Source organism: Pogona vitticeps, chromosome 6 (assembly GCF_051106095.1).
Source record: "Pogona vitticeps strain Pit_001003342236 chromosome 6, PviZW2.1, whole genome shotgun sequence".
Taxonomy (NCBI): Eukaryota; Metazoa; Chordata; class Lepidosauria; order Squamata; family Agamidae; genus Pogona; species Pogona vitticeps.
In genome coordinates, this window is record NC_135788.1 from 49,245,533 (window position 1) to 49,268,655 (window position 23,123).

The following is a 23,123-nucleotide window of genomic DNA, read 5'->3' on the forward strand; positions in this document are numbered from 1 at the left end:
CCGGAACAGTGCTGCCCCTACTTTTAATTTAATTTTTTTTAAACCATAACTGATACATTGATGAGGCGGAAAGTGATTCCTGTTCGGGAATGTTTCATCCGTGGTTCCTGTGACTCTGGAAGTAATGCATTGCCTACCAAGGTCTTGGCCCCTGCCTGTACGGCTGTGGTGCTTGGCAGACAGGCTGAGGCATTAAGCAGTAAACAAGACAAATGGCATATGGAAGTCGATCCATGCTGTACAGCTGTAGACCTCAGTTTATTGATATATCAATATACCAGCCATATTTTTTTAAACAAAAAGCCACAGGGCAGCCACGCAGCAATCATGGTGGCCACGGTGCCTGGGGACCAAGGATGGGAAAAATATCAATAGGAACATGTACACATGCTACCTGGTAAGGAATGAAATGATACACCATTGGTACAGTTTTAAACCATTCTCTCAGTGAGGGGGAAATAAACTGGAAATAAACTGCTGGCTGGGAAAATGAGTTGATCTTGGTTGCTCAGCGTGCGCTTGGAAATTTGTGAAACTAGCTTTAAAAAACAGCCAAATTGGTATACCTGGAATTCTTTTGCCAGGTGTGATTGAACCCTTAATTGTCTAAAAACTGCCACTGCTAGGACCAGAATGGCAGTGGTAATTTTCAGATATTAAAGGCTCCTCTTAGAATCTCTGGGAGGTGGGGTAGGGAACTTTTAATTAAAAATAAAAGGCTGTGGTTGAGGTCAGCAGCTACATGCATGCAGAGCTGCACCAACAGGATTCCAGCCAATGTATGCCACATAACAAGCAATAGTAAAATTTAATTAATTTCATTCCATTACAAATATGAAAAAAATGCAAATTCTGTTAAATTCTTATCAACAGAAGACTGAAATAAACTTTTCACGCACACTCAAATCCTATGAAATAAGATAATCATTCATGCATATGAGGCCATTACTCCTGCAATTCACTATATTTTCATGACTGCTTGGGAAAACCATCTCAATCTGCTGTGCAGTGGTCCCCAACCTTGGGTCCTCAGCTGTTCTCTTCCAGAAATCCTAGCCAGCACAGCTAGTGGTGAAGGCTTCTGGGAGTTTTACTTCAAGAACATCTGGGGACCCAGGGTTGGGAACCTCTGTGTTCTAGGAATGCTCCTCCTTGCGTTTCCATAAAAGTGCAATAAAGAAACAGTTCCTTGAGGTGAATGAGCATGGGTGCACAGGTGATTTATTGCTGCTCCTTCTACACAGAATGAAGGTTGCTTAAGATAGCCAATCACTGGAATTTAATTTCATGTTTTGCCCCCTTTGCAGCTTGTGATGGTGATGCGGTTGCTGATGTGGTGTTCATAGTGGATGCAAGTTCTCCGCAAACAAAATTTAAGAAGATTCAACTCTTCTTAGAAGATCTGGTGTCTTCCTTGGATGTGAGAGAGAAATGCATTAGGGTTGGCTTTGTGACATATAGCACTAAGCCTATGACAGTATCTTTACTGAGAATGTCAATGGACAAGACTCATGTTCTAGAGTCCATACAGAGCCTTTCTCCCCAGGCAGGAAAGTCAAACACTGGCTCTGGCATTCAGTTTGCAAGAGAAAAAGTTTTCACCAAAAGTGCAGGAAGTAGGAAGTCTCAAGGGGTAGAACAAATTGCTGTTTTGATCACCCATAGGTCTTCAGAAGATAGAGTGAGTGACGCAGCAACAGTTCTCAGAAGGGCTGGTGTGACTATATTTGCCATTGGCATTGAAGGGGCTAATGCCACTCAGCTAGCCCAGATAGCGGCTTACCCACCATACCAATACATTACTAACCTAAAAACATTTTCTCATTTACCTCGCAAAACTCAAAGTTTTCATAAGAAGATTGTGAATCAAATACAGCAGACACTCTATCTGAACACCAAACGGACAGAACTTCTCAAAAGAGGTAACATCTTGTCTTCTAATGGTGTTTGGGGTCACTCCTTGGGAGAAAGGAGTCGTAGAAAGTTCTGCAAAATCAAAGGGAAATCTCCACAGGTGTTACAAAAGTCTCATTTTATTCCCTCAGAAGTGGTGTTAGTATAGAAACTGAAAAACAAGCAACACATATTCTCTCATGAAAGAGTTGAAAAGAGAAAGTGTTATTGAAAAGGAGAGCTGAAGGGCAAAATGTTTTGGACAACATTTGAGAATAAACAGAGAATTCTGTAGCATTTCTGGAGATGATTTCCCACTTGATTTAGGGCCATATATCCTTCTTTACAGAAGATAGGCTGAGTCGGTCTGGTTTAAAGATATGGAGACATAAGAAAGGAGAGTAGGGACTTTGAAACTGCCTATCTAATGTCTACCAATGGATATTATTGTTTTCATAGGTTATGTCCAGACTAGCTGTTTTGGGTGTGGGGTGGATTGAACTACAAAAGGTCTGTTGAGGTTAAGGGGAGGAGTGATGTGCCATTTGGCATGCTCCTCAAATCCAAACAGCAGACAACCCCTTGTAGCCCGATTGGCTGTCAGTTAAGCACTTCCCTTGATCATCTATGGAGGAAAAATATATATTTTACATTGCTCCTCTCTCCCTTTGTCTGTGCCATTCTGTTTTCTTCCTGCGTCCACTCCCTGCTTTTCTTGTTCTTCCCCTAATTTCTCTCTCAAACTCTGCCTTGGCAGCTCTTAAGAGGAAGGATGGATTGTCCTAAGTAGAAACACTTGTGGGCAAGGGCTTTATTCCAATCCAAACAGTGCCCTCTGTGATCCATATATCATACCTATACCCCAGTGTGGACGGGCCCATAGATTACTCAGTTGCTTGCAACTAATTGCCTAAAAGATATACTCCTTGTGTAGGTGGTTGCATCACTGTGGTATCGGATTTTTTAAAATAATAATAATAATAGAGCCATTATTTGACGGTGTAATATATTATTGTGTCCACAATTCTGTTCCCTATAGGATGTGTAGATACAGAAGAAGCTGATATTTATTTTCTCATTGATGGTTCATCAAGCCTGGACTATTTTGACTTTGGGGATCTAAAATTGTTTCTGAAAGAAGTGATTAAATTTTTTGTGATTGGACCAAATAAAGTTCGGTTTGGAGTTGTACAGTATGGAGAAAACAGTGAGCTGGAATTCGGACTTGAGGAATATGGCAAAACAAGTGATATCTTAAAAGCCATTGATAACATCCGCCAAATGGGTGGGAGCCCCAACACGGGGGCAGCTTTGACTTTCATTCAACTCTTGATAAGCAAGTCCCAGCGTCTGCATCGTAGAAGTGTGCCCTGCTATTTGATTTTATTAACAGCCAAGACATCGGAGGACCAGGTGGAAAAGCCTGCCGAAAGGGTTAGGAATGAGGTGGTCGACATTTATGCCATTGGTGTGGGACATGCCAACGAGTCACAGATTTATGAGATTGTGAAGTCCAAGGACAGAGCTTACTTTGTGAATGATTTTGCCTCTCTGAAGCAAATAAAGAATGAAGTTGTTCAAGATATCTGTGCTGTAGAAGGTATGAAGAATAACAGAATAATAGTGGAATAATCTGAACTCTGTAAAGTTTACTGCTATGTAACCAAGTTAAATGTGAAATAATGAAGGCAGTAGCAATAATAATAATAATAATAATAATAATAATAATAATAATAATAATAATAATAATAATAATAATAATAATAATAATAATAATAATAATAATAATAATAATAATAATAATAATGATGCTTTTAAAAGCCAATTAATAATAATACTTTTAAAAGCCAATTAAAAACATGGATGTACACTCAGGCCTTCCCTCCTGTCAACACTTGACTCTCTTCTCTTCCTTGCTATTTATTATTTACTATATTTTGCATTGCATTTGTTACTGATTGTTCTGTAATGTTCTTGTGCTATTTTAATGTATATATGTTGTATTGTAAGCCGCCCAGAGTGGTAGAATATATCAGATGGGTGGAATATAAATAAATAAATAAGTAAGTAAGTAAGTAAGTAAGCAAGTAAGTAAGTAAGTAAGTAAGTAAGTAAATAAATAAATAAATAAATAAATAAATAAATAAATAAATAATAGAATATTGTATGGTTTCAGAGTAGACTTGTTACACTTTCTGAGCACAGTTTATTAATCCTACAGTAAGTGGAGAAACCATAGCAGAACAGGAGGCCAATCTGGCTCCATTTTTGCTCATCCTCTCCGCAGGGAAGTGTTTCTCTTCAGACAAGTTTTCCCTTAATAACTGGCTGCCTGGGTGGGGTTTCTTAGTGGATGGTTGTAGCTTTACTGTTTTGACAGTGTGTTTGGTATTGCTTCGTTTACTGTCCTTCAGTGTGGTATTCGTTTTATCCTTTTTAGAATATTATACTTCCTGTTTTTAGCTCTAAATATTACTGTTTAACAATGTAATCTACCTTGGCTCTTCCTTCAGGAAAAAAACAGGGTAAAATGCTTTAAATAAAAAATAAATGCCCCAGGTAGTAGTAGTGAAGAAGAAAAATAACAAAGAAAAATTAGTAAGTTCCAAGAACAGTAGCTCACTATATTTTGGATTTGTTCCAGCTGGCCTCTCTACATGTCTAGTGCAGTACAGTATTATTAAAGGAGACATTGGATATCCTGAATGGTTTGTAACAAGAAAGTAACAAGAAATGGTGGAAACCACCACCCTCTGCTTCAAAGAGGAGATAGAAGCCGCAGCAAGAAAAAACTCTGTTAAAAGCTTTATTTGAATAAATGTTAAGTTTGTCCAACTGCAGAATATGTATGACTATGTATGAATCATACCTGTGTGGAGACCAACAATCTCCTGGACATTTATACAGATTGTATAGAATGTAATATGTGAATACAATTAAGGCAGGTTTCAAAAGCCATCAATTCAGAGAAGGAAGGGAAGGGAATGATACCCCAAAATTTCTGGAATAGTTACTGAAAAGTTACTGAGAACACAGAACCAAGCAGTAATTATTCCAGAAATTTTGGGGTATCATTCCCTTCCCTTCCTTCTCTGAATTGATGGCTTTTGAAACCTGCCTTAATTGTATTCACATATTACATTCTATACAATCTGTATAAATGTCCAGGAGATTGTTGGTCTCCACACAGGTATGATAGCCAGGATCTTTGACTTTCCAGCTTGTCTTATCCAATTGTGTTGATGAGCCACACTACACTATTTTAAATGTTAGCTGAGTGACTTGTCAGAGCAGGATGAATAAGATTCACCAGACAACACAATCATTTTCTTATTCCATCAGAACATTTTTATAAAGATTCAGAATGCTGGTTTTGTTGTCTTCGTCATTTTTCATGGTAAAATGCAAAAATACATCATTCATATTTAATTCCCTCTAACAGCCTGCAAGGAAAAGAAGAGTGACATTTTGTTTCTGGTGGATAGCTCTGAAAACATAAGCCCTGAGGATTTCTTGAAAATGAAGAACTTCATGAGCGAGTTGGTGAACAAATCAGATGTCGGGCCAGGCCACGTGCATTTTGGTGCTCTGCAGTTCAGCAGCAAAACCAAAGAGGAATTCGGGCTCAACCAATACTCAACCAAAAGCGATGTCATCAATGCAATTGGAAGGATGTCTCTTATGGGACAGAACATGGTCACTGGGGGAGCATTGCAGTTTGTGCTGGATTACTTCAAACCCACTAAAGGAGCACGGCCGTATGTCAAAAAAATTCTTATTCTTATCACAGATGGGGAAGCAGAGGATGAAGTGAAAATTCCCGCAGAAACTTTGCGAGAGGAAAACATCATTGTATATTCTGTAGGGGGGTTTAATGCCAATAAAACACAGCTGATAGAGATAAGTGGGAAGCCGGAGATGGTGTTTTATGTGGAGGACTTTGATGTTCTAAAGCACTTAGAAGGTGAAATCCTCTTTGGAATATGTAGTCCTTATGATGGTAAGTATCAAGCAGTTTTCCAACAGTTTGTAAGTCTTTATATACACCAGTGTGGCTTCAGAGATGTTCCATGATTGCTGTCACAGAATTTCACAACAATTGGACCAGGGAAAAGCACGTGCATACTATTTAAATTTCTGCCCTGTCCCATCCCAACAAGTTTCAGATACAGAAGGAATTACTACAACCCTGAGTTACAGTCACTCTCCTTCACCTGTAAAGAGCCTCCTCAAAAATTAATGTTGGTTTTGTTCATTTACCACTTTTCTGACTCATCCCCTACAAGCACAGGTGGGAAACGTGTGGCCCTCCTAAAGTTGTTGGACTTCATGTCCCCTCACTAAGCCAACAAGTCAATGATCAGGGGATTTTATTGCAACAACGGTAGAGCTGCAAGTTTTCTCATCACTTTCAACTGATGTTCTGATGCTCCAGAGAACAGAAGTGAATGGGAATGGCAACAAATCACCACAGTATCTTCATGGTGCCTTTTAATTCATGCAACAAATGATTGGAGCTATATGCTCGAAACACACACACATTCTGAGTTTTGTGACCACCTCATGAAATGCACTGCGCAAGATAATAGCCCTTCTGTGTGTGTGTGTTTAGTCGTGTCCGACTCTTCGTGACCCCATGGACCAGAGCACGCCAGGCCCTCCTGTCTTCTACTGCCTCCCGGAGTTGTGTCAGGTTCATGTTGGTTGCTTCGCAGACACTGTCCAGCCATCTCATCCTCGGTCGTCCCCTTCTCCTCTTGCCATCACACCTTCCTAACATCAAGGTTTTTTCCAAGGACTCTTTTCTTCTCATGAGATGGCCAAAGTACTGGAGCCTCAGCTTCAGGATCTGTCCTTCAAGTGAGCATTCAGGGTTGATTTCCTTTAGAACTGATAGGTTTGTTCTCCTTGCAGTCCAGGGGATTCTCAAGAGCCTCCTCCCGCACCACAATTCAAAGGCATCAATTCTTCGGCGGTCTGCTTTCTTTATGGTCCAGCTCTCACTTCCATACATCACGACAGGAAAAACCATAGCTTTGACTATTCGGACTTTTGTTGGCAAGGTGATGTCTCTGCTTTTCAAGATGCTGTCAAGATTTGTCATCGCTTTCCTCCCAAGAAGAAGGCGCCTTTTAATTTCAGGGCTGCTGTCTCCATCTGCAGTGATCATGGAGCCCAGGAAGATAAAATTTGACACTGCCTCCATATCTTCCCCTTCTATTTCCCAGGAGGTGATGGGACCAGTGGCCATGATCTTAGTTTTTTTGATGTTGAGTTTCAGACCGTTTTTTGCACTCTCCTCTTTCACTCTCATTACAAGGTTCTTTAATTCCTCCTCACTTTCTGCCATCAGAGTGGTATCATCTGCATATCGGAGGTTGTTGATATTTCTTCCGGCAATCTTAATTCCGGCATGGGTTTCTTCCAGTCCAGCCTTCCGCATGATGTATTCTGCATATAAGTTAAATAAGCTGGGGGACAATATACAGGCTTGCCGTACTCCTTTCCCAATTTTGAACCACTCAGTTGTTCCATGACCAGTTCTAACTGTTGCTTCCTGTCCCACATATAGGTTTCTCAGGAGACAGATAAGGTGGTCAGGCACTCCCATTTTTTTAAGAACTTGCCATAGTTTGCTGTGGTCCACACAGTCAAAGGCTTTCGCATAGTCAATGAAGCAGAAGTAGATATTTTTCTGGAACTCTCTGGCTTTCTCCATAATCCAGCGCAAGTTAGCAATTTGGTCTCAAGTTCCTCTGCCTCTTCGGAATCCAGCTTGTACTTCTGGGAGTTCTCGGTCCACATACTGCTGAAGCCTACCTTGTAGGATTTTGAGCATAACCTTGCTAGCGTGCGAAATGAGTGCAATTGTACGGTAGTTGGAGCATTCTTTGGCACTGCCTTTCTTTGGGATTGGGATGTAGACTGATCTTTTCCAATCCTCTGGCCACTGTTGAGTTTTCCAAACTTGCTGGCATATTGAATGTAGCACCTTAACAGCATCATCTTTCAAGATTTTAAATAGTTCAACTGGAATGCCATCACCTCCACTGGCCTTGTTGTTAGCCATGCTTTCTAAGGCCCACTTGACTTCGCTCTCCAGGATGTCTGGCTCAAGGTCAGCAACTACATTGTCTGGGTTGTCCAGGATATCCAAATCTTTCTGATATAATTCCTCTGTGTATTCTTGCCACTTCGTCTTGACGTCTTCTGCTTCTGTTAGGTCCTTCCCATTTTTGTCTTTTATCATGTTCATCTTTGCGCAAAATGCTCCTCTAATATGTCCAATTTTCCTGAACAGATCTCTGGTCTTTCCTTTTCTGTTATCTTCCTCTATTTCTTTGCATTGTTCATTTAAGAAGGCCCTCTTGTCTCTCCTTGCTATTCTTTGGAAGTCTGCATTCAAGTTTCTGTAACTTTCCCTATCTCCCTTGCATTTTGCTTCCCTTCTCCTCTCTGCTATTTCTAAGGCCTCGTTGGACAGCCACTTTGCTTTCTTGCATTTCCTTTTCTTTGGGATGGTTTTCGTTGCTGCCTCCTGGACAATGTTACGAGCCTCTTTCCAAAGTTCTTCAGGCACTCTGTCCACCAAATTTAGTTCCTTAAATCTGTTCTTTACTTCCACTGTGTATTCATAAGGGATTTGGTTTAGATTATACCTGAGTGGCCCAGTGGTTTTTCCTAATCTCTTCAGTCTAAGCTTGAATTTTGCTATGAGAAGCTGATGATCAGAACCGCAGTCAGCTCCAGGTCTTGTTTTTGCTGACTGTATAGAGCTTCTCCATCTTTGGCTGCAGAGAATATAATCAATCTGATTTCGATATTGCCCATCTGGTGATTTCCATGTATAGAGTCGCCTCTTGTGTTGTTGGAAAAGAGTGTTTGTGATGACCAGCTTATTCTCTTGACAAAACTCTATTAGCCTTTGTCCTGCTTCGTTCTGAACTCCAAGGCCAAACTTCCCTGTTTTTCCTTTTATCTCTTGGCTCCCTACTTTAGCATTCCAGTCCCCTAGAATGAGAAGAACATCTTTCTTTGGTGTCAGTTCTAGAAGGTGTTGTAAATCTTCATAGAATTGTTCAATTTCAGTCTCCTCAGCAATGCTGGTTGGTGCATAAACTTGGATTATTGTGATGTTGAATGGTCTGCCTTGGATTCGTATTGACATCATTCTATCATTTTTGAGATTGTATCCCATTACAGCTTTTCCCACTCTTTTGTTGACTATGAGGGCTACTCCATTCCTTCTACGGGATTCTTGTCCACAATAGTAGATATGATAATCATCTGAGCTGAATTCGCCCATTCCTGTCCATTTTAGTTCACTGATGCCCAGGATGTCGATGTTTATTCTTGCCATCTCCTGTTTGACCACCTCCAGCTTCCCAACGTTCATAGATCTTACATTCCAGGTTCCTATGCAGTATTCTTCTTTGCAGCATTGGATTTTCCTTTCTCTTCCAGGCACGTCCACAGCTGAGCGTCCTTTCGGCTTTGGCCCAACCACTTCATTAGCTCTGGAGCTACTTGTACTTGTCCTCCACTCTTCCTCAGTAGCATGTTGGACGCCTTCCGACCTGAGGGGCCCATCTTCCAGCGTCATATCTTTTAGCCTTTTGTTTCTGATCATGGGGCGTTTTTGGCAAAGATACTGGAGTGGCTTGCCATTTCCTACTCCAGGTGGATTGCGTTTAGTCGGAACTCTCCACTATGTCCTGTCCGTCTTGGGTGTCCCTGCACGGCATTGCCCATAGCTTCTCTGAGTTACTCAAGCCCCTTCGCCACGACAAGGCAGCAATCCATGAAGGAGCCTTCTGTTCTAGGCTGATACAATTAAGGCACATGTGGCTGTGATGGACATAACTTGTAAAGCACATCCAGTTAATTTCTATTTTATTCTGCTAGCTTTCCACATGATGGGATGTGAATTGTTAAGGGCAAGCAGCCCTTTCTCTGCCCTCAGTTAAATGCCCCAACCATACCTCTTTTAACCTACATCTAAATGTAATCTGTTTGTGGACTTTTTGCTAAAGGACCCATTTTGATTGGCACATTTATCCACTAAATAATACAAAATGCTACCAGCATTTTGATCAGAGGACCTCTGGAAATGTTAGAACCATTTTGCTCACTGAACTGTATGGTGGATCTAAAGCTTACTTTCCACATTCAGAAATTTTCCATTTACAGAGCAGCTGTTTTATAGTTCATGCTAAAGCTGGAATGTTACACAAGACATGTAAAACCAAGTAAATTCTTCTTGTGTGCAAGATTTTCTAGTTCATTGCAGGAGGATGATTATAGCGTCTCCCTAGCACAATATTGTATAAATCTATATGTACATTCTTGCACGAATGTCTGTAGAAAAGCATTTGTGGCTATTCTCTTTCTTTTGTGCCTCCAGACCCATGTAGTTGTAGATAATCCTGTCTTGTTAAACTAATACACATGGCATGGAAGATATGGCTCATGCTGTAAAGTCATGCCTTCTGTTAGAGAATGCCAAGGACATAAAAAGATACAGCTGCCCATAAGTCACAATAGGAATTATTAAAAACAGTGATCCCACTTGATAAGGCCCAGCTGTTAAACATAGAGATGCATTGAATATTTAACTGTAGCTCCTCTGAGAGAAACATTAGCTCAAAAGCAATCTTGCATATATTGCAAGCCATTTTAAAGGTTCTCTGACTCTCATTAATATTTTCTTTCAAAAGTATATTTGGACAACATATTTCTGGGTTAAAAATCACAATATGAGAAGAATATGTATCCACGTTCATCCATCATTTTTGGGAACCCATGTTAGGATAGTCTGAACTCATTTTTTATGAGGCAAATGGTAAGCATCAGTAAACATTGTCTGAGTAGGATATGAGGAGTTTGCAACAGGACTCGGGTAAATCTGCTCCTACTGCTAGATTAACAAATTGACTCTTTTATGAAAGTTTGGGGGTTTGTAGAGAAATATTTTCACGGTAAATGAATAGCAGTAGCAGGTGCGTTCCTGGATTTTGCTTCAGCTTCATATCTCCAAATATTGCCATGTGCTCTGATGACTGGATCTCTTTGAGTCCTTGATGGGTAGGTCTAGTCTCCAGGTGAGAACACCTCCAGGTCCTCAGGGAAGCTTGTGCTTTATGGAGCTATGACAAACCTTTGAGTAACTCTTGTTGAGTAATATATCTAGTACATGGAATACACAAACTAATAAGCACCTGCATGGCTGCCCTTTAAGAACACTGAGATTCAGAGCTCTGAAGAATTAGTTTTTTTTAAATACAGCTGTCAGACTCCCTCAAGCCTGCATGGCCACTGACTATGCAGGCTGGGAAGAATCTTGGAACTTGAGTCCTAAAAGGGATTTTTCCCAAGGTCTGCTCAGAAGGTGCCATGCGAGGCAGACATCTCAGTGTGCCTCCCAGAAAAGCAGCATAGGGCTCAGATTTATAATGCCCACATTCATAGACACACAATCACACATTCTAGTGTGTTCCTGGAGAGAGGACTCATTGTGCCACCAATCACTGTGCACTTATTCCACATTTTTCTCCACAAATGATGTTTTTCCTTTCTAGGAAGACAAAAGTTGGGAGCGATGAAAAAATACCAGAAGTCACACATAGAAAACACTGCCTTCCCTTAAAGAGAAAATTCTGTTTGAGACAAGGGAATTCTGTGTTTGAGGCAGAGAGGTTAAAAGCCTCATCTGGAAGGATCCCAGAAGTAAAATACTGAAAGGTTTTAAAACACTAACCAGAAATAATGTAACATCTATAAAACTAACAAGTTTTTATTTTTCATAAGCTTCCATGTGTCTGAGCACATTTCTTCAGATGAATGGCTGTGTCTCTGGAGGAAGTATAAAAATGATAACAGTTTAAAACCAATGGCAACAGTTCTAAGCTTCCAACAGTTATCCCTGCCAACAATAAAACATATGACTATAAATAATACTGCATATAAATAAACTGCAGTGGGGCATTATTGACAAAAGATGGCATAAATCACATTGGAGGATGAGAACCCCCTGATATTGTTGATTGTGTTGTTTGGTCTTCTGGCGGTGTTTCCGGTATAAATATAAGGACAGAGCTGGCACAAGATCAGATTCCCTTGTCAGGGTCTGTTTTTTACTAGTTAAAGACCTCTTTAGGTTTGGAGGCTGTATGTCAGCATACATTGCCCATCTAGGCTTGTCAGAGACTTGTTGTTGACTAATGCGAGCTGAAGGTCTCTGATGATGTGCTTTTGGGGTTCAGCTGGGAAGTATATGTCCTCATCAGTGGCATCCTGTTGTTTGTTTGGGATTTATCTTGTAAAAGCTCACTTCTAGGCATTTGTATAGCCCTGTTGAACTGCTGTTTTCATATATCAGATGGGTATTTGAGTCTGAAAAATGTTTCATTCACCTCTTCCAGTTGCTACATATAGATATTACTTGGCTTCTGGTTTCTCTTTCACTACAACAAATGAACATGGCTACTTTTAAGTTTTTTAAAAGACAGTCTCTTGAACATGTGTTCCAAGCAGATTTCCTCCTAAAGTGGTATAAACTCACAATTTTTGGTGACAACAAAGGTTTACTATTATAAAGATGTATAATTACATATATTAGTTACTAACTCTTACTGTTCTTTTCCTTATTATTACTCTAGAGTGCAGAAGGATAGAACTTCTAGATATTGTTTTCATCATTGATGGTTCTGGAAGTATAGATCCCAAAGAGTATGATATTATGAAAGACTTCATGATTGCCTTGGTAAAAAAATCTGATGTTGGCCATGACCAAGTTCAATTTGGAGCTGTCAAATATTCAGCTGAGCCAGAAACCTTTTTCTATCTGAATGACTATGGGTCCAAATCAGCCATCATTAAGGCTATCCAAAATGATAAATCTATTGGAGAAACAACGTATACCGCCAAAGCATTGCGCCACTCAGAAAGTCTTTTCTCTGAGGAACATGGCAGCCGCAAATACAAAGGTGTCCCCCAGGTTCTTATAGTGATAACTGATGGGGACTCCCATGATGCATCAGAACTTGATGAGGTGTCAAGGAGACTCAGGGCGAACGGCATTGTCATCTATGCTATTGGGATAGAGAGAGCAAGGCCAGATGAGCTTTTGACCATGGCAGGATCAGAAGATAAATATTTCTATGTAAATACATTTGAAGGACTGAAACACCTGCATTCCAATGTGTCACATAAGATATGCAGTGTTTCAAAACCAGGTATGTTTCTATCTCTCTCTTTTTTTTTATGTTTCTATCTCTCTCTTTTTTTACCTCCATCTATCTCTTTTTTAGGGCCATTCTATTTTAAGTCCAATAGAACATTTCCTGAAAATATACAGATGGCATCAATTTCTGTTGTCAAAGTTTGTTGATACAGCATTTACAATGGAATTTTAAAATGGCCTAAATGCAGATATTGCATATTACTGCGCAATTTTGAAAGGTAATTTATTAAACAAAGAGAGAATTTTAACTAGGCCTGGATGGAAATTTCTTTATACCTAATGTCATAAAATTGCAACCCACTGCACAGTTACATTGGGAAAGACTGCAGTGAACACAGAGAGCTATGTATGCATGTTTAAGCTCTCTGTGTTTGGTGATGTTTATCCCAGTGTAGGTACGCAGTGGATTGCAGTTTTACAATACTGAATTTAACAAAATTTCCATTCAGGTTTAATCAAAATAAAGTCTTTCTGACTGCAATCCTGTTGCACAGCTCTGTATTCACAATAGTGATTGTAACATTCAGCCCTGCTCTCACCTGTCTGTCACAGCTGGGCAGTGGAACATCAGCCAATGGGGGGACGGAGGGTGGTGCAGAAGGGGGAGGAGCTGGAATATAAAAGGGGAGATGAAGAGATTGGAGGGGGATAGATGGAGAGATTGATAGATTTAGAGATTGAGAGTTAGTGATTAGCATGTTTGTAGGCCTGTGAGCCAAACAGTCAGTGAGGGAAAAGTCTGTGTGTGCTATAGTGAATGAGAAACCGTGATTTACATCTTGATTATCTATCTGTGATTTACTCGTTTTATTTTATTATATCAATAAACAAGTTTTGTTTTGGAAGAAATACTTGTCTTTTTGAATATTGATTATAATTGATGGCAGCAGTTGAAGAGGAAGAGTAGTGAGCACTCCTGGAGGCCTGAGTTGGCAGAGGCTACAGAGTGACCACTACAGTGATGATGTCAGTAGCAGCAGGAAATTGCCAGGCTTCCTTTGATTCAAATTTTTCACATTGTATCAGAGTTGTGTTCACCCTGAATCACTTTTAATCAGTAGTGATTTGACCATAGAAACAAAGAATAATAGAAAAGTGAAGTTGGAAGGGGCCTACAAAGCCATCAAGTCCATTTTCCTGCTCAGTGCGGGAATACAATCAAAGCATATCTGGCAGATGATTATCTAATTTTTCTTGAATGCCTCCAGTATTGGAGCACTCACCGACTCCCACTACTGTCGTACTGCTCTAACATTTAGGAGTTTTTTTCTAATATTCAACCAAAATCTGGCTTCTTTTAACTTGAGCCCATTGTTGCGTATCCTGCACTCTGGGATGATCGAGAACAAATCATGCCCCTCCTCTGTATGACAACCTTTCAAATATTTGAAAAGTGCTATCATATCCCCCCCTTAGCCTTCTTTTCTCAAGGCTAAACATGCCCAATACCTTTCAGCCTTTCCTCATAAGGCTTGGTTTCCAGCCCTCTGATCATCCTTGTTGCCCTCCTCTGAACTTGTTCCAATTTGTTAGCATCCTTATTGAAGTTTGGTGTCCAGAAATGAACACAATACTCAAGGTGAGGTCTAACCAGTGCTGAATAGAGGGGGCTAGCACCTTGTGGGATTTGGAAACTATACTTCTATTAAAGGTAAAGATTCCGCTTGACATTCTTAGTCCAGTTGTATCCAACTCTAGATTAAATGTGTACAAAAATAGATACATTAAGGAAAATGTTTGTAAACTTAATATATTAGATGGAATATATACAAACATTTGTATAGATTTTTAACAAATATTCAAAAAGTATGCAAAATGGGATGGAAGAAAATTGTGCTTGGAAAAATAATGCAAACATTATAGAGAAACAGATGCAATATTTTCAGGGGCTAGCTTCTAATATTATTCTCCAACATCAATTTCTTGTTCATCTTCCCTGAGCTTTTCTTGAGATGCTGTTAGTTACAATTGTAAACCATGACATTTCTTTTCTTCTCCTTTTCAGAATGTGGAATTCCAGCTGATTTAGTATTTCTTATTGATGGGTCTAACAGTATAAGTGACAGTGACTTTACTAAGATGAAGAATTTTTTGCAAGATGTGATTCGCCCATTCAACACTGGTCACAATGTACAAGTTGGCATTGCTCAGTATAGTGATAGGTACCAGGAAGAATTCAGACTGAATATTTTCCAGCGGAAATCTGAACTCGAAACTCAAATTGGACAAATCAGACAGATGGAAGGACTTCAAACGTACATTGGTGCAGCTCTTGAGCGAGTGAAGAGCTACTTTACACCAGAAGGTGGCAGCAGAATAAATGAAAACATCCAACAGATTTTGCTGGTGATCACAGATGGCCGATCACATGACAAAGTCTCTAAAGTGGCAGAAGATCTGAGAAAGAAAGGTGTTGACATATACGCCATAGGAGTAGGGAGAATTGACCAGTTGCAGCTTAGTCAGATAGCTGGCTCCTCAGACAGGAAATACACAGTTGACAATTTCAGTGAACTGAAGGTAATTAAAAAAAGACTAGTTGATGATATTTGTGAGGAAGAAGATACAACAAGTAAGTATTCCTACTTCTAGCTTTGAAGTAGTTCAATATTCCCAAATCCTTGGGGCTTTTGTAAGAATGGGGCATGTGGTCAGAATTGCACCCAGTTGCAGAATACATAGACCTGGTCCTTATCCCCTAAATTGTAAAGATGGATAGTTTAAGCTCCAAATTGAGTTATCTGCAAAAGTTTCAACTGGTGGGGAGCAATGGGTCAATCCAAATGATACATTACCTCTAGTTGAAGTGTGACCCATCACTAACAGCTTGGCAACACATTTAGATAACTCCAAAAAAATCATTTTCAAAGCCTGATCAAATGCTTGATAATGACTACTAGTAGCCATTCAAATAGCCTCAATGTTTAAACTCTTTGGATACCAGTTGTCTCCCAGTCATCTTTGTATAATTGTAGCTGGAATTCCCAGTAATTATCTCAATCCCCATCCATACCTCTTATCTTTGTCTTACTTTTTTTTCTCCCAGTGTTTCGCTCTCTATTGCATATAGTAATTGGTACTGTTTTCTCCTCCTCACAAAACCAGCATGCTTCATGGATGTTGTTGTGGGAATAGATGTCTCCTCACAAAGTCAAGGCGACCCTGTATTCCATGGACAGTACCAGCTGGAAACTCATTTTCCTCAGATCATAAATGCCCTCACATACTTAACAGGTGTCAGTTGTAATGCCAGATCACACTCACAAACCAGTGTGGCAGTGAAGGTGAGAAACACAGACCCACCTGTGGTATCAAAGTTTCAAATTGACAGCGAGAAACTTTTGAACAGTCTTGTGGGCACCACCATCAGGAATGCATCTCACCTCAATGCAGAGTTCTTGGATTCACTTTGGGAAACATTCCAAATCAAATCTACAGATCGAAGGAAGGTAATGCTCCCACATCACCCTTATGCATACAAAGCCAATGATATATGATATAACATTAATAAGGCCATGGGTTATTCTTTTGATTAACTTTCTGCAGGTACTACTTGTGTTTTCGGATGGCTTGGATGACAACGTAGAAGTCCTGGAACATAAATCAGAAGAACTCAGGAAAAGAGGTACATTATGAATTTGATGAACAAGTATAAAGATTTCATACCCTCAGGATTCCCAGTACGAAACAAACAAGAGATTGCTTGGAATTCAGGAGTCAGAAAAGTGAGAAGCTAAGTGAGGGAAGAATCGTGCACATGAGTGAAGCTCTGGAGATACATGGAATATGTGTGGGATGTGTTGTTGGAAAGCATATATGGGAAAAGGCTGAAGACAGTTCCTCAGAAATTTGAAATAAGGAGTCTGTGTTACAAGTTTATCTCTTTACTACATAGCAATTACACCCTGTCTCAGGGTGAACTTTATTTATTTCGTATGGCATAGCAGAATGCAGCATTATTGTGTAGGACTTCACAAAGACAATATAAAATATGCATAAAATAGAAAACATTAAAAGAATAAATTCTACAAGATTCTAAAGACACACAATATGAATAGTGAATAATTAGTGAAATAAATTATGTATGAGCAGTTGCTAGATAGACTAAACCTAAGACTGGATATCTAAATCATTTAATCACTGAGCAGCAGTACCCTCAATATGATGTCGTTCTTGTAGGGAGCCAGGGTACTTTCTAAGGGGGCATTCCATTGCAATGTGATGCAAAGTTTGTGAGACATACCCACAGTCATAATTAGGATTATTGGCCAGCCCTCTTTTATGTTTCCAACATTGGCAGCTGCTGTGGTTAGTTCTGATCCAGTTAGGCACTGTCCAGTTTTTCCTTGAGATCAAAGCTATATGGCATTGTATTGGATTGGACACTAAGTTAAACAGATCTGGATTAGAAGTTGCCCACTCCTGGCTCCATGTGGTCTCAGTGTCAAAGTCTTCTCTGATTAGCTGCTGTCCAAGTTTCCGAGATTTGGGTCTAAGTATTTGGCAGCAGTCCTTGTGTATAGGTAATAATTGGTTTGCCTCATATTTGTAGTATGTTCTAACTTAGAGAAAGCAAAATAAATTACAATGGGTACTTTTAACAGGGTTGGATGCACTGATAACTGTCGGTCTGGAAGGAGCTTCAAATTTTAATGAGCTCCAGTATATTGAATTTGGAAAAGGATTTGGATACAAGACACAGCTGACTATAGGCATGAGAAATATTGCCAGCCAATTGTCCAAGTATGTGGTAAGTAACTCACTGAAGCACCAAGGCTCAAACATACTTTTACTGTTATACGTTTGCTTCTAGAGTTCCTCTACTTTGGTGGTATTTGATTTTCAACTATTAGCTGGTGGTGGGATTAAAAGTAAGGTTCAGCACAGAATATATTGTCTGCTCAGAAGTATATTCCATTTAGAAAAGACCCTCTCTATTGTTTATTGGCAACTTCCTGTTCATAGTTTCAGTTCATATTAATTTCTTCTTCCTTCAATTATAGCACATTCTTTGTCTCCATTTGAGAAACTGGCATGGCACTGCATAAATCAGATTTGAAAATGCTGGGCGACTACATGGAAAATGCTAGATAGCAAAATAGTAGATAGCAATCTGGGATAAGGATGTGGCAAAATATTAGCAGGCTCATTTCTTAGAATCTGAGGATATTTGTTTTAGGTTTCCTTGTGTATCACCTCATAATTTCCTTGCCTTCTTTATTTGCTTTATTTTTATTGGAGAAAATTGGTCCCTCAAAGACAAAACTGCCTGCATGCAAGAAATTTACAATGTGCAAATTTTCTGGTATTCGTAATACACACATGCAATGTAATTATGGGGAATCACATAATTCATGTTAGCTTCTACAGCTTAGGCTTAATGCTATGATCAAGGATAAACAACGTAAACAATGACCCTTCATATATTCTTTCCCTCTCCACTGCTTTACAATTTATTACCTATTCATTTTTACGGAAAAGACCAAACAGATCATTTTTCTCAGAAGTTCAGGGCCTACCTTGCTTTTCTTTTGAAGTGGGTGCAATAAACTCTCTGCAATGTTTAGCACTACACTAAATTTCTTTCACATCATCACAAGCACACAAATTTGATTTTAATATGACAAAGATGGAGACAGAACTTCATGAACAAGTTCTAAGAAGTGAGGTGGCAAATTCTCAGGTTGCATGATGTTCATGGGAAAGGGGAGAGAAAAAAAGGAAGACAGATCAGCTGATAATTCCCTTGTTGTCAAATAAGAATTCCCACAGTGAATCCTGGAAAAAAAAACAGTTTTAACTTCTCCCACATGCTTCACCCACTCCTTAATGCAAAGTTCTTTTCATCACATTTATGGAGAAATTTGTGAATTGTTGTGAGTTTTATGATTTAAAAAAATGAATTGAACAAAATTCTTAATCACCTATATAGTTCCAACTGAGAAGGTGAAGCTCTTCCCGCCACAGAGAGAACCATCTTGTTGTACCTGTATTCATTGCAGTTGTTAAATATAAGGAACCTGTTAGAAAAATGAGGCAACGACCCTAACTCAACACAACAACTATGTTTGAATACACAGATTCAAATCAGTTTTTAAGAGCTAAGAACTCAACGACTTGCCTTCATAAATGAAACTGTCAGTTCTTCTTTCCCTCATGTCACCACCATCATTTTATTATTATTTATCTGAAGTTATTGCTTTCAAGTTAATGAAAGGGATGAAATCCAGTTGTATGTCACATCTAGAATAGGCCCATTGGATCAGGAGGGATTATGTGAGTCACCTCCTCCACACAATCCACTGGGTCAATGGATCTACTCCAGTTGCAATTTGCTGCTGGATTTCAGCCAATGTGTGGATCTGAGAAAGTTCTAATTAAAAACATATACAGACCGCCCACCCCCACAAAAAAACCCAAATCCACAAGTGAAACTACATTCTTTCTCATCATTCTTGAGAATGAGAGTTTTAGAAAGGGCTTCTAATTTGAAGAAGTTAATAGCACAACCAACTTTCATTGGGCCAAAATGTGGGTGAGCATGGACAATCGTGCATGCTTTAGAACCTAACACAAATTCCTGTTACTGCGTCATATTGATGAAATAGGCATAGGTAGTAAGTTACAAAATCTTATCTAACTTTACTTATCAAGACCTTGAATGACACTGTGACATTCTTCTTTTTCTAAGACCAATGTTGCCGAACGGACATGTTGCTGTGTGTTTTGTAAATGTACTGGTGAAGAAGGAGACCGTGGAGAGCAAGGAAGACGTGGGATGAAGGTAGGAATGAGGAATTGAAATCTTGCATATGGGTTTTAATTAGAGTTTGGGAACTTTACTCTTTTGGAAACTCCTAGAATTATGCAAGTTGTAGCAGTCTAGCTAGAAAAGTACATACATACTTTATTGTTACAGCATCAAATCATATACATAAAACAAAATTTAATACAGAGCTTCAAGTACTGACATATACTGCAAAAAGCCAAATCAAATAAACAAAAAGCAATAAAACTACAAATATAACAATACAGTATAAAACCAATGTCTAAGTTTGGCTATCTGTTCTGGCTACTATGGTATGCCACCCAAAATTTCACTACCAGTTCTGTAGTAATCCTATTTTGATCAATTAACAATTGGTTACAGTAGTCCGAGTCTCATTGGCTTGTCATGTATTTTAAGAGAGGTGTAAAAAATTTCCCCGAATCTTGTTATGCTGGTTACATCTGAGAATCATATGCTCAATGGATTCTGTCTCACCAGATCCACAAGGGCAGAGTTTCTGTTCCCTTGGGATCTTCTTAAATCTGCCTTCCAACACCACTGAGGGAAAGGCCTCACATCTAGCCAAAGTAAAGGCTTTCCTAAACTTATATGTCTCAAGCTGTGATGAATAAGCCATGAGTAGCAAGCAATATTTGTGTGTGTCTATCGCTCTAAAGTTGTGGCATCTACCGAGATCTACCTGTCTTTCCATGTCCATTATTCTCTGTTTAAGGGCTGATTTCACTTCATCCCATTGCATATTCAGTATTGCTTGTGGAGAAAAGCCCATAACTTGCAATTTGTTTAGGACCACTTTCAACCACTTCAACTGAAAATTGTCCTCTAGAAGTAGATGGCTTAATCCCTGTAATTGATAATTTATTTTAAGCCAGTACTGAAGGGAGGCTAGTGTAATTTTGGCTATCCTTGTTAGTGAGCCTGTCACTAAACGAATTTGTGCATTTGGTACGCATCTTGGAACTTCAAGAATTGCTCTAAGGAATTTAGTTTGAACCCGCTCTGTCGGATCAAAGCAGCTAGATGGAGGCCCTGTAAAGTTGACATAGTAGAGCATCTGGCTGACCACCTTTGCCTGAAAGAGTTTTTGGGCTGCTGGAATATATCGACCCCCTTTGGAATAGCAGAACCTTAAGATGGCATTTGCTGTTTTTTCCCCTTGGGTAGCTGCATATTTATGAGCCTTTCTGTCCCCAGTGGATTGAAGGGCCATACCTAGATATTTAAAACAGGAAACCTGTTCAAGAGATTGCCCATTAATAGTCCAAGACCTTTTCTTTTGTCTTCTACCAAAGTAAAATTTGGTAGAAAAGTAAAATTTACAAGTTCTGATTAAAATCCATGTAAAGATTTCAGTAATTCTAATCAAGGAAGCACGACCTAAGTCTTGAAAGGTGATCTCAACATTTGATCCTAACAGACTTCTTGATCTTAATTTCAGGGTGGTCCAGGCATTCAAGGAAGTCAAGGACACCTGGGAGATGAAGGTGAACCTGTAAGCTTCAAAATTACAGATATACAGTTTTGGCTTTTAAAAAATAGTATTTTAAAACTAGAGCCAGTATCTGAAGAACAGGGAACTGTTTCTGTGCCAATGTGGGGCAAGTTACTTTTTGGAACTACAACATTTCTCCACTGATTGAGGAGCCCTGTGGTGCAGTGGCCAAACCACTGTACTGCAGTCAAGACTCTGCTCATTACCTGAGTTTGATCCAAACCAGCTCAGGTAGCCCTTCATGATTTACTCAGACTTCCAGCCTTCCTAAGTTGGTAAACTGAGTACACAGCTTTCTGAGGGAGCAAAATGTAGCCTGCATAATTAAATTGTAAACTGCACAGAGAGTGCTTTAAGTGCTATGGGATGGTACATAAGCAGCATACTTTGATTTGTTCAGTAATCTCCTTAGTTATCCATACATTTTGATATAGAAGAAATCCAATTAAGGCCAAACTATACATTGTAGGTGACCTATTATTAGAAGGTGGCAATGGTGAAGTATTAGATTGTCACAGCAAAACAATATTTCACACCTTCTGTATTTTTCATATTAAGTGGTTTTGCATGCTTTTTGGGTGATTCATCTCCTGGATCTAAACACAAGCTTTATTTGCAATGATTGCTTGATCATCAAGGTCTCATTGGATCACCATTCTGGAACATATAACAGATTTCAGCTTCTAATGATGGGCTGCTTCTAACATTTTCTTTGGCCTTAAGAAAATATATTTCCTAGGTTTTAATTAAAAGCATGAGAATCCACAAAAGCTGCAGAACACCAACCACTTCATATGAGAACCGCACGATCCAAGCATAAGAATTGTACTGATCTTTTAAAAAAAATCCCTCTGAATGTTTCTGGTGGACAAGCAATTTCTTTTCCACTAAATGGAAAAAAAAAATAAATGTTGAGAATGAAATGGAGAGACATGCATAGAAACAATGTTTGGCATCACATTATCAAAGGACTTTGGATTTGTGTTGGTGAAACTGGAAACATCCTCTTCCCAACCAGGGAATTTCTTCTGAACTGCTGGAGAACTTTGAGAATAGTTTGTAAAATGGAAAAAAAAGTTAAACAAAATTAGTCAAAACTCGCATTAAGTGTACACATCATCATATCAATGTATTGTTGTTTCTTATGTGCTTTTTTGTGGGGAAAGTGGGGTAGAAGGGAGGACTGTTTTTCTTTTCTATCACATCCCTTCTCTATGGTATCCTAAGAGTAATGCACAAAGGAGGATATCTGTTTTTTAAATGTTCATAGCATTTCACATGCACAGGTTTCACTTGAATGTACCATGGGCAGAATTCTAGCTTCCCCATCCCTCTTCTTCGACCTCAAGCCCTTGCCTGCCCTCCACCTGGAAGCTAATCCAGTGGGTTGGGAGATTCTACTGAAAGGCATATGATACAGTGCAAGCAAGGGAGGGGAGAATCAATAGAAATCTGTGGGACAGAAATGCCTTCTACAGGCATACAGGCTCTTTGGATCCACGGGCATATCTCACTCGCCCTTCCTAGATGATTAAGTCAATACAGTATTATCCCTATTCAGTCCTTACTTGCCAGTTCTCAGCAACATGCTTAGGAAGAAGCACCTAGCCCTTCCCCTTTATGGTACTGTTTTTTCCATATGGAGAGAGGAGAGGAGAGAATTCCTGCTTGTACGTGGACTCCCCATGTGAACATGAACCCCAGCC

General features: G+C 39.4%; 1 protein-coding gene across 1 annotated transcript in view; it reads left to right on the forward strand.

The window, feature by feature from the left end:
• The window catches only part of LOC110086129 (collagen alpha-6(VI) chain), a 62,497-nt gene that overhangs the window by 18,622 nt on the left and 20,752 nt on the right, over positions 1 to 23,123 (forward strand). Inside the window, exons 2-11 of the mRNA XM_078377344.1 lie at positions 1,308 to 1,922; positions 2,933 to 3,493; positions 5,336 to 5,893; positions 12,552 to 13,127; positions 15,141 to 15,707; positions 16,241 to 16,584; positions 16,682 to 16,760; positions 17,740 to 17,885; positions 19,827 to 19,919; positions 21,364 to 21,417. Coding sequence (XP_078233470.1) covers positions 1,308 to 1,922; positions 2,933 to 3,493; positions 5,336 to 5,893; positions 12,552 to 13,127; positions 15,141 to 15,707; positions 16,241 to 16,584; positions 16,682 to 16,760; positions 17,740 to 17,885; positions 19,827 to 19,919; positions 21,364 to 21,417 — 3,593 coding nt within the window. The remainder of the gene's footprint in view (positions 1 to 1,307; positions 1,923 to 2,932; positions 3,494 to 5,335; positions 5,894 to 12,551; positions 13,128 to 15,140; positions 15,708 to 16,240; positions 16,585 to 16,681; positions 16,761 to 17,739; positions 17,886 to 19,826; positions 19,920 to 21,363; positions 21,418 to 23,123) is intronic.